General features: G+C 53.0%; 2 protein-coding genes across 6 annotated transcripts in view; both read right to left on the reverse strand.

Annotated features, from left to right (window-relative positions):
* Window positions 1–12,009, reverse strand: part of AGBL4 (AGBL carboxypeptidase 4) — a 1,348,432-nt gene that overhangs the window by 189,805 nt on the left and 1,146,618 nt on the right. The window lies entirely within an intron of this gene.
* The window catches only part of BEND5 (BEN domain containing 5), a 48,191-nt gene continuing 37,412 nt past the window's right edge, over window positions 1,231–12,009 (reverse strand). For all 4 annotated transcript variants that reach the window (XM_041739179.1, XM_041739180.1, XM_041739182.1 and 1 more), the window contains 2 exons: window positions 8,769–8,982; window positions 1,231–1,758 (listed from right to left, as the gene is read on the reverse strand). In XM_041739179.1, the coding sequence (XP_041595113.1) occupies window positions 1,601–1,758; window positions 8,769–8,982 (372 nt within the window). In that variant the 3' untranslated portion in view covers window positions 1,231–1,600. The remainder of the gene's footprint in view (window positions 1,759–8,768; window positions 8,983–12,009) is intronic.

Here is a 12,009-nt window from a genome sequence, read left to right on the forward strand (position 1 = left end):
CTTTTCTCCAGTCTCTCATGCTTCTGTGCTACTCATGCCCACACCGTTGAAATGAACCCATCTTAGCAGCATGGATTTACTGAACACGACTACTGCCTTGAACGTTACTCAGGAAATGAGTAAAACTATGTTAAATGTTTAGAGAAGTCCTGACATATATAGTCTGTTGTTATTAATTAACCATACAGCCTGTGAGGTAGACAGAATTTTCCTCATTATACTGATAAGGACTCTTAAGGTGTTAGGTGGTCAGTCCAAGATTGCACTGCTAGTTTGTGGAAAGCTGATGAAATCCCATAAAAGGAAATTCACACCTACACATCCTATGAGCAAGAGTACAACATGTCACATTACCAAGGATTCTTTTATTTACTGAAATAAAATTCCTCAAAGAGGCAGCCACCTCCCCTACTCATCCCAGTGACCCTGACCTTTTGCTTACAGACACTCCACGGTCTCAAGGGTGAAGCATTAGGAAAACCAGAGGCTGGAGTTTTCCAACCAGTTCCTAAAAGCCAATAACCAGAAATGAAGAAAATAATAATTGGCAACATTTATTGAACACTTTATATATCGGTAAGGAATTCTTATAGCCACTCTGCAAGGTAGATAGTATCTCCTTTTTACGGAACAGAAAACGGAAACTCAAGAGGTTAGGTTAAGCCCAAAGCAAGCGGGGGAGCCAGGCTTGGAACCCAGGAGCTCAGCCCCAAACCCTTGCCATTTCCAATATACCATGCTGACTTCACAGGCATTACAGAAAGTGCAAATCAACAGGAAGATCGAATGTGGTTGCCAGATTGCGCGCCAGGCACCTTAGAGAAGCAGTTGCTGCATGAGATAAAAATTATGTAACTTGAAAGATCATTTGAGATATAAAAGGATAAACGAACTGACACGAGGTGACATTGCCCCCTACTTCCTGGCGGTAACGCTGGACCACATCTCACATTACCGCGCCTACACCCTTTCACAGAGATGGGTTCAATTTATCAAGGAAGCTGGATCTCAGATCATCTTGAGTGAGAGCGGCGTCTGGTCCTAGGTCTGTCCTTTGAAGTAAGAGATAGTGATTTGGTTTCGAGGCAGCCCTTCAGATCTGCAGACGGCAACCACACCCCTTATGAGTTTTCTGGCTCTCCACCTGAATGGTCCACCCCTCAAAGGATACTGGTCACCTCCACTGTACACTTGATATCCTTAAATAAATGAGGATAATGATTGTCTACATCAAAGAATTAATGAAGCTTTATTATAGAACAAAATAGAGAAACAGAGATAGAAGTCCTTGAATGGTAAAAATATTAGTTCAAATTCTCAGTCAAGTGTGTAGGCAGCTCGGACACTCCGTCCCCCTCCGCAAAGACAGCGCTTCCCCATCCCCACAAAGACATTGGCGCCAGGGCGCTGCCCAAGTCTCAGCACGTCCGGCTGACGTCTTTGGAGTGGGAAGTCCAAGTTCAGGGCAAGCCGAGGCCCTGGAAACCAGCTGGCTCCCGGCGCACGCACTGCCACGGATGGCGGCCGGTCTGGACGGCACCATCGCCCCGATCACGGGCCACGCAAGGAAAACGATAAGGCTTTATGAAAAATCCAAAGTTTATTGCAAATTGTACTTTGCTTCCCTTCGTTCTTCGTTTTTACAGGACTTATTGATGTCCATGATTTTTTCACAGATGTACTTGTTGACTTTGGAGAGTCTCTGTGCGATCTCAGTCTCATCCACAGTTTCTTGTGCTATCCTGTCATACAAGCACTCTGGACAGGGAGACAAGACGGCCGAGCGTTAATGGAGCGGGGCAGCACGACCTCTCAAGGGCGCAAAGAAAACCCGCCTCCCGACCTGCCTCCCGACCTACCTCCCGACACCAGGGCCCAGGCCCGGCACAGCTGCACCCTTGGATTTCTACCACAAATGTAGATAGGATAAACTGTCAGCTTACGCTTTAAAATAATGATACAACATCCGTGTGCCCACCCCCAGCTTAGTGGGGCGTGGCTGGTCCCCTCGAAGCCTTGGAGGCCCCTCCCGAACCCGCCGCCCCCGGAGGGAAGCACTCTCCTGAATTCTTTCCTTTCCGTGTTATCACGTCTCTATACATCCTTAACTAGCACACTGCTTACTCTTCCCTGTTTTTTACCTGTGCCCCTAGTGTATCCAGACCTTATGTATCTTTTTGACTCTGTTTTCGCTCAACATTATGGTTTTGTGATTTACCCAAGTGCAAGTGCAGCTGCGGCCCATCCATTTTCACTGACGGGTACTAGTCTCCTGAAGGGACTACTCCCCCGTCTGCCGATCCATTTTACCATCAATGGATACTTGGATTGTTTCCAGTGTTTTGCAATTACCAACTCCCCAGTGCGCGTCTCCTGGAGCACACGTGCAGGAAATTCTCCAGGGGACGGGCCTTCGTGGGGAACTGCTGAATGCTAGAGGGTGTGCGTCCCCAACTTTCCTGGGTGGTGCCCAGTGAACTGTTCTCCAAAGTGGTGGCACTGACCGGCACTCCTACCAGTAGTGAATGCACATAGTGGTTGCCCTGTATCTTCAAAAGCACTTGACATTGCCAGCTTCCTAAGGCTTTGACCGCCTGGTGGGTGTGACGTGGCATCCCATGGTGGTGATTACTAATGAGGCTGAGGATGGCCACTCTCCCTGACGAAGCCAAGAGTGAGCACGAGGTCTGACAGGAGCCTGACTGCAGCCCACTTCCTAGCCTGGGGACCTGAGGCAAATCATTGCCCTAGATGCCTCATCTCATAACGAAGGTCAACAAACCACAGATTAGCTTTTTTAAGGCTGCCATGAAGCACGCGACATAAACATTTCGTAAGCGTTCTTGGAACCGCGAGGAACACTACACTTCTATGGGGACGACTCTTCGTTCCCAGGGCCTAGAAGAACTTGCGGAGGGACAAGGTTAAGCGAACATGTTAAGTGAATGAATGAACAGTTTTCCAGGGAAATCTAGGGGACTTGAGGGACTGTGGGTGTGCATGGGGAAGGTACCGCTGGAGTATAAAATCGAAGGCAAGAATCTGAACCTCTCTGAACCTGCACTTCCTCGCCCAGTCTTCACGAGCTGCCAGGGGGGCTAAACAAAATCTCATCTAGCAGGTGAGCCCGTGGCAGGTAGTCCTGTTGGAGATGAAGCATGTCAGCACTGGGAGGGACTGCAGGCCTAGCACTGCTGATCCCTCAACTGCACGAGAGCAGGTGCAGGCCTGCAGGCAGAGGTGAGTTCAGGCCTGCTGCTGCCGCCCCCAGCACCAAGCCCCCCTGTGCACGCGACCAGCTTGCCCCCTGGTGCCATCTGCGCTGCAGGTGCACATGTGCCATAGGCGTTCTGTGTCTGGGCCACCCTCCCCTCCCCACTGACAGGCTTTACAAGCCTTCTGGTTGGCCTGCTAATCTCCACTTCATCCTGTCCTGGTCTTTCCACAGGGACTGAGACAAGAAGGTAGGAGGCCCCGTCCCTCTCCGTCCTGCCTGCTGCGAGGTCCACCGGCAAACAGCCCCCCCCCCCCCCCCCCCCGCTCCAGGCTATCCCACAAGTCTGTGTCCTCGATCGTCTCCTCCCTGACTAGCCTGGCTCCTTCCGGTGCCTAAATCCTACTCATCCTTCCAGACTCAGCCTCCATGGGACGGACCAGATGGCGCTAGGAGACCCCACGGCCTCTGTGTTCCCACACTCTCCTGACTCTCTCCAAGCACATATCGAGGTCTAATAAGACTGTGACCAGCGTCTCTCCCACAGACAGGAACGCCTGGACACTCCATATCGGCCCCGGGGCCAGGAGGAAGCTGACACTCACAGGGAATCAAGTGAGGAGGCTGAGAACTGTCTCAAAGTTCAGGGGGTCGAATCTGGCTGTTGCCCTAGTTGCACAGCCTCTAAGGGCATCTCCCCGGGTCTCAGTTTTACCATCTGTGAAGGTAGGACGGCAAACCAGATAATCCGAGGGGATCGTTTCAGGGCTCAGTCTGCAGCTGCCTGGAAGGTAGGGGGGTGGTGGAGAGGCTGAAGAGGGAAGGGGTGAGACCAGTGGTGGGGGGTGGCCCTCGGCGCCCTAGCAGGGGTCACCGGAGGGGCAAATGGAGGAAGGTCTTCCAAGAGTCCTCCCCAGAATCCCGACGTACTCTTGTCCTGGGGGCAAGAGTGCTGCACGGCCCCTCCGGTTGATTAAAAGGCTTTGTTAGACTCTAGATATTAATCACCTGCACTTGCTGGGAATGTCTCCCTCTGCGAGGGAGCGTTTGAGATTATTGCTTAATTAACAAGGTTTATAACAGCGCTAATGTGTCCTATTAAAAAAGTTATAAAAATTAACCAGAACTCAATGCTGTGGCTCATTTAGAAAACTCAAGGCACTCTGCAAAAGGTCATTTGGCCTTAATAAGGTTTAACTGTCATCCTGGAGCTTATCATTAAAGCAAGATCTCCTACAGCTCTCCTGCTTTCAATGTTCTAAAACGGTGTCGTATTCACCTGTCTTGCTGCCGTCCCACAAGGAACGACCTTGAAATCAAAGAGACGAGAAAATCCTCGTGAGCATCAAGGATTGCCATTTTGTAGGCAAGTGAGACTAAATGTGGTAGAAATCAAATTAACACACGCAATCTCAATCCACAAGGAGCTTGAGTGGCAAGGCCCATCCGATGCGGTCTCAAGGAGCTCAAATAATTAGGCTAAAACGGTGAATGTGCGGTGGGATAGGAGACCGACTTCAAACCTGCCTAGTAGGTAATTGTCTCCCTGGCCCCGTGGGAGCTGGTTATAGTTAAAGAAAGAACCAACATTGTGTTGTGGACCCTCTGGAGACAAGGAGGTCTGAAAGCCTCCTTCTGGCCGGCTCTGACCTAACCAGATGGAAGGCCTTGGGCAAGTCATCTCCCTCCCCACTCACTTGCAGGGCAAGCACTTCTGGGCTGAGTGGTTGCCACTGGAGCAGGCCCCTGGGAGGCAGAGATACAGTGGGAAGAGAACAGAAGTGGGCACGATGGGCTCTGGGACACACACCGAAGTGTCCACCGCCCTGAGAGGCCAGGGAAGGCTTCCTGCAGGCAGGTTGTCTGAGCAGGTCTGGGTGGTTGGTGGCAGCCAGGCAGGCAAAGCAGCGAGGGGACGGATGGCCCAGGCACAGGAACCACGTACAGACTCCCTGACGAGGGAGCCAGGCTTGTTCAGGGGGGACCGCAGTTACCAGGGCAAGAGCTCTACGGGTGTACGGCTGGGGAACAGCTGGGCGCAGGCCGGGCCAGGTCACAAAGGTGCTTCCGTGACATGTTAAGAAGCTTAACTTTTAATAACGGGCGCTACGCCTGGCTGTGATGGGGTGGTGCTAACAGGATCGTGTCTGCTTTCTGGTTACATAATGGACAGGGAGGAGTCTGGAAGCTGCTGGAGCAGCATGGGGAAGACACAGGGGCTGTGAGGGGTGCAGTGGGACAGGGCGGCAGGGGGCAGTTAAGGTACCTGGGGGCACAACACACAGAATGAGGCATGGGGGGGACTCGAGCATGATGCATCTCTGGTGCCCTTCACCAAGACGGGGAATACGGAAGGGGCAAGGGGCGGGAGGCCCCGGAGACAGGAAAAGGGGGAGAGCACTGAGGGGGGGGAGGCTGTGCGGGTGCCGAAGGCACCCCGATGTTCAGCTCGGGAACTCAGAAGTGTGGATGGAGCCAAAGACAGATTTGGGAACATCGTTCACTGATTTGGCAGATGTTTTCTGAGCACTCACTACCTGCTAGGCCTGAACAGGATGCTCAGGAGCATATATTCTAAGGGGCACGGGGCTGGGGAGACAATTACCCAGGTTAAGGAACAGACGAGAAATGCTTCGCAGACTTTCTGGGGGATGCTGACCTGACAGAGAGCAGAGGGAAGGCTACGGTGGGTGGGCTGCTGGGATGCCGCTCTGGATGGCCAGGAGGACGCAGGATGTGCGGGGCAGGCGGAGGCCACCGCTGACGGTGGGAATGGGAAGGAAGAGGAAGAGGCCCCTGTGGCTAGAGCACAGTGGGGAACGGGATTCGTGGCATGAGGGGAGGGCAGAGGGGTCCCTGGAGGCCGGGTCCGCAGCTATGAGCTGGGACAGGAGTGCGGACTTCAGCCCGGCCGTGGGCACACAGAGAGGGCCAGGGGCCCGGTGGGAAGTGGCAGGGGGAGGCCTTGGGGAGTGAGAGAGAGGGCACCCTGGGGACAGAGGCGGCCAGCAGAAGAGCAGCCCACAGAAGGGACGAGAAGCCAGGGAAGCAGAGGAGGAATCGAGCTCGAGGATGGTCCCTCAGTAGAGGAGGAGTGGTCCCATCACACAGGGAGGAGGTGCCCGATTTGGTAAGGAGGGAGTCCATGGGACACTCGGCAGGAGCAGACCGAGTAGAGGGCTGGGGGGTGAACACCAGACAGCAGGGGCACTGAACACATAAGAAACCCAGACATGAAAAGGCCAAAGGAGACATGGCAGCAGGTGGGAGGTACAAGTAGCCTTGAGAGAGAGACGAGCCCCTGCAAGAAAGCAGGAGCGCGGGAGCATGCCTGCAGGTACTGAGGAGGCCAGGAGGGCTGGGACCCAGAAGGAGACAATGGGCAGCCCCAAAGTAGGCAGCAACTCTTGTTTGGGGCCGTGAGGCAGAAGAACGGAGGGGACAGTTAATCCCAGTGAGGCCTGCAGCTCAGAGCTGCGCAAGTCCTTTTCTCTTTAGCGAGGAAGAGGCAAGGCCGTCTTTTGAGAAGGAGGGAGGTGTGGGCCATCCTGTCAGGAAAAGCAGAGGTTTAAAAAGGGCGTGGGAAAGAGGGGAGCGGGTCAGTGGGGAAAGCCGGGGGGCTGGCAGGTGGGGCTGAAGACTGTGAGCCTGGGATGGCCCCACGCCACATGGCTCCAGGGTTCTGTAGCACCGGGGGCCCCTCGGCTGCATGGGATGTCATCTGAACGGGGTTTAAGGAACATTCAAAATGTGTGTGTGGGCCACCAGGCAGCAGGACGAGGACTGCGATCCCGGCCTTACGGATGGAGACACCGGGCATCCGCTCGGTACCCGCGGCGCACAAGGCTCGGGAAAACAGAGGTGAAGGCTGTATGGACCAGGGTGGGCTCCACGCAACCCCGAAGCCACCCCAGCCTCCACCACAGGTTCTGGAGACCTGGCTATTTCCACCTGCCATCAGCCCGCCCTGGGAGTGGGCAGGGGGAGCCCCAAAGCTGAAGAGAAAGATGGGGAGCTTCGATGATGTGATCATCAGGGGGTCACGATGGCTCTGCGGGGGCAGCGCATGGCAGCAGAGAACGTCTCCTCTGGTAGCTGGAACGTCACCATTCCCAAGCTGTAACCCTAGGCAGCCCTTTCAGCTGTGTGAAGAGGCAAGCTTCCACTGAGGAAACTAAGACACAGAGGGGACGCGATTTGCAAGAAATCACCCCAAGAGCCAGCCAGTCGGGGATGAGCTTGCCGCTCTTGTGTTCCGTTTGTTCAGACTTCACGTACTGAGCCCCTACTGTGTGCCAGGCCCTGCGCCAGGCAGCGAGGACGTGGAGCGGAATCAGGGAAGGTCAGGCTGGTGCCTGAGGCCGACACATGGCAGGTGATCTTAGAGCAAGCATGGCCAGGGGCCGGCCGGTCACTGGCAGGCACCTATCGGGCAGGGCGGGGCTGCCTCCCCAGGAGGGCCGCTCTCTCAGGGCGACCTCCCAACTCAGGACCCACCACCGTTCCAGACAGCAGCCAACTAAAGGTTACCTGTCTAAAGATACGTAGCTGCCTACGTCAGTAGTCATGAGGCAGGCAGGCAGCTGTGCTGCAGCACACCAGGTCAGGGCGGCAACCCCAGGCTGGGCACTTAATCTCGCCAAGTCCTGCTACCCTGACCTCCCAAACATACCCTAAATCTGGCAGTTTTTCCCACGCCCACTGCTCTAACCTCAGCCCCTGGCACTGTCACCTCCAACTGAACCCCTGCATGAGCCTCCCATTTGGTCACCCTACGATCTGTAGACCCCCCGTCCTTCTCCTGTGAGTGGATCCAAGCTGTTCACGTGGCCTTCACGGCCCTCAAGACCTGCTCTTGCCCACCTCCCGATCTCACTCTGCTCTCCCCCATGAGTCTGGGGCTGTCCGGAGCTTCCTCATCCCTTGAGCATGCTGGCTTCTGCACCTGTTTATCATCCCGTCGTAGCACCCCTCCCATCCACAGCCTGCCTCCTCCACTCCAGTCCCCAGCCCCTCCCAGCGGGCCTGCTCCAGCCGCCACGGCTAACACAGCCCCCTGTCCTGCCATAACATGTGATGATGCTTCGTCAGCTTTATCCAAACCTGAAATTACCCGACATATTTGTTGTCTGCCCTGGAACCTGGCATGGGGCCTGCTCAAAATGTCCTTATTGCTAGAGTCTACTTTCTTCACTGAAGCATGGCAGCTGGACACTTAGAGACTAGTGGTCAGGAGCACAGCTTCTGAGGCCCAGTGCAGTGACCCTCTGACCCTCTTTCCCAGGAATCCTTCCTTGATTCTCCAGCTGGGGGTCTCCTCCCCTCCTGAGACGTCCCTCAACATGTCATCAGTCCCCCTCTCATGCTAGCACCTCGAACTGTACTTGTGTCCACGTCTCACCTCCCTGTTAGACGTGAGCTCTTCTGGGAGGAGGTCCACACCCAGGGCCTGGCATGGGGAAACCTCATGTTTGGGGAATTGAACTGGGTCCCGTACCGTCCCAAGAGTACAGGGCAGCACCTCCGTCAGGGCTTCGGTTCTGCAGTGACCTACCTCTGACAATGCTTAGTTTGTGAGGCGAGAGGGGTGGCTTAGGGACCGCATCTTTCTTTTTTTTTGTGGCAACTCCTGTGACGCTTCTGTTCTTCAGAACATCTGTTCCCCAAATCATGACTGCCAAGTTCTTTGTGTACTTGGAATCTCCTTGGGTTACTTGTAGCTGGTGCCATTTCTCCTCATCAACCCAAATCCCGCTTCCCAGATGGACCTGAAAGGGATAAGAACACAAGCACCTGTGTAGTCGGACAGGCTGGCAGTTGGAAACTTTTCCTGTCCTTTAAAAGTCATTGCTGCACAGCTATCAGGGACCCATTCCATAAATAGTACGTTAGCTTTATTTAAGGGAAATAATACTTATTTACTAAATACCTATCGTGCACCAGGGGTTATTTGAGTGCTGTATAGCCACTATCTCAAATCTTCATGGCAACCCTGGAAGGAAGGTGTTGAGATACAATTTTCATTTCAGATGGAAAAACTAAAAACTGGGTTGAGAAAGGTGACGCCAGTTGCCAAGTCACTCGACGATTAAGCTGTAGGGCTGGGAACCTAAGCTGCACTCATGTTGTAACGAGGCCACTCAGAGCCTGACCATACCTCAGGAACACATAGGTTCACTTCTTTCTCTCCTACACTTTAGAAAGACTTCTCTCCCTGTAACGTGAACATGCTGGGACAGTGGCTTTCAGCAGTGGCACGCACAGGGGTCATCTAGGGCTCTAAAAATTGCTTGTGCCAGGGCCCCATTCCCAGGGATTCTGATTTATTACTGTGGGTCGGCCTAGGTACCAGGATGGTTGGAAGTTCCCTAAGTAGCTCCAGTGTACAGCGAAGTCTGAAAACCACTGCCCGCTGGAGTGGGGCAGGCGGCTGCCAGGCTCCGCCATTCATCAGAGTGTGTTTGTGCAAGTCCTTTCCCGCCTCTGGCTCCGGCTTCCCGTGAACTGAACCGGGAACGGGGGATTTCACCTCTGAGTTCCTTCTGGCTCAGAACACCTAAGACTTTAACAGATTAAACACAGCCACAGCATCCCCAGTCTGATTCTGATGGCACACGTAATAGAATATAATCTAACACTCGTTATAAGGGAAGCACTCAGAGAGTTTCAGGGCAGCGTCAGTAAATGTCAAAGACTCAGAATGATCTAGCAATAAACTACAGGTTTTCAAATTGTTTCTCTTTTCTGGCTCTTTTAACAACTCAAAACCCTTTGCTAATATTATCGTTAAAAAATAGTTTTGATTTTGACATTGCCATTTATGTTGTGTTTCTAGTGAGTCTATGGAGGGTGCAAATGGCCTCTGAGGGGAAGGAGAGGAGGAAGCTGATATTGGGCTAGACTTTCTAAGGGTCATGACGGGGCTCTGCCAAAAGTCCTTGTCTTCAGAAGGACGTGTGGGTCAACCACCTCTTGTGGTCAGGAGACCTCCCTGGAGAGGTCTTGGTCTGAGAGACTGCGCACACCCCAAACTGATGGCAGATAGGCAAGAACTATTGTTCAAAGATGACTGGATCTTTCTACGGAAGACTGGCTTGGAAAAGAAGGTGGACACACACAGCCGGGAAGACAGGTCAGTCAGCAACACTTCCTCCTTCACCAATTACTGAGGTTTTTCAATCATCAGAAAACAAAAACAAAACAACCCGGAACACAGCCCACCCATGACTGCCAGTAAGTAACAAGCCTCCTGGCCTCATCTGCCTTTGCTTCCTTTTACTCGCAAGATCACTCAGATCTCTGCAGGCCTGATATCAGATAACCAGATCCACGCGGTCTTCCTGTGCTGCCTGCTTCAGTCCTGCAAATCTGCTTGTGTGGCTCGGGAAGATAAGCAGCCCTGGAAGTGGGATGTGCTGCCCGGGGCCAGCTGGGCAACATGGATCCAAGGTCAAGTCTGGCCTTTCCTCCGCAGTCTCAACTGCAGGTGGGCAGTCTGTGTGCCAGATGAGGCATGCCGGGGACAAGTTTCCTGCTGCTCCCTGCTGGGTCCCAACTCACCTCCCTTGATGACACTCTGAAGCTGCCCTCACAAGCTTCCTGAGACAGGGGAGAAGCAGGGAATTTGAATTAGATCAAACTCAGAATCAGAAAACCTCAGAGATGGAAGACAGCTCCAGTTTCTCAAAGTCTCTGCTCTTTTCTACCCTGGGCCTTGCTTTCCTATAGTCTTTTAATTTACTATTCTGAAAAGAGAGATGACAGTCACTTTGGCCAATGTTCTATTAGATAAGGGGGGCAGTATTATTTTTTGAGTACCTGTAATGAGCCAGGTATAGTACCCTCAATTTATTTAATCCTTGTAACAACCTCAAGATATGGAAATAGGTAGAAGTTATTATTCCCACTTTACAGATGTGAATAAAGATTCAGAAGGACAAAATTACCTTTCCTAAGACACACTAGCAGTAAATTTTGGAATCAAGATTCAAACCCAAATCTGTATGACCCTAGAGCCCATGTTCCCAGGCCTGCCTGCTGCTGCCAGGGCCATGGCCGTGGTGGGGACATAGCCTATCTACTGCATCAACATTCTACTGGGTTTCTTTTTGAGCCTTCCTCTGTACTGGCCCAGACACTTCCCGAGCTGGCCCCCACCGCGGGTCACTACTGCAGATAGGGTAACCAGGAGAAGCCACGGGCTGGCCTTCCTGCTCCAGTCCTTGCTTCCTCCAACCCACCCTAGAAACACTGCAGATTAGTTCCCCTAAACACGGCTTTCCTTCTTTGGCTACATGACTTCCATAGTTTTCAACTCTGTTTCTATGTGAACCTTCTGGAATCTTGAATGGCTCCCTATTTACTATCACATCAGTCCAATCTCCTCAGTCAGCTTTAGAAGCCGTCTAGAATCCTCTTTCCAGTCAACCTCCTAGCCTTTGTTTCCTTGCTATAGCCGTTACGATGAAGCTCTCAAGCTCCTACCCTTCCTTCTACTTTCGGTATGCGGTAACGGAAAGATGGGCGCTGGAGTCTCCAGCCCTGGGTGTGAATCCTGACCTTGCTACCTACGAGCTGGGGACCTTGGGCTAGTCACTTGACCTCTCCAATATCACTTTCCTCAGGTGGAGAAGAGGTGAGACACCCCTGAATTCACAGAGCTGTTCAGAGGATTATGTGACATAACATGAATGAAATGTCAGGAGGGCAGCACACATTTAGTAACTGTTACTTCCTCCGCCTTCTCCTCCCACCCCCACCAGCCGTGGTGTCTCTGCTCAGGAACAAATGCCTTC

The sequence above is a fragment of the Vulpes lagopus genome, chromosome 23 (genome assembly GCF_018345385.1).
Source record: "Vulpes lagopus strain Blue_001 chromosome 23, ASM1834538v1, whole genome shotgun sequence".
Classification (NCBI taxonomy): Eukaryota; Metazoa; Chordata; class Mammalia; order Carnivora; family Canidae; genus Vulpes; species Vulpes lagopus.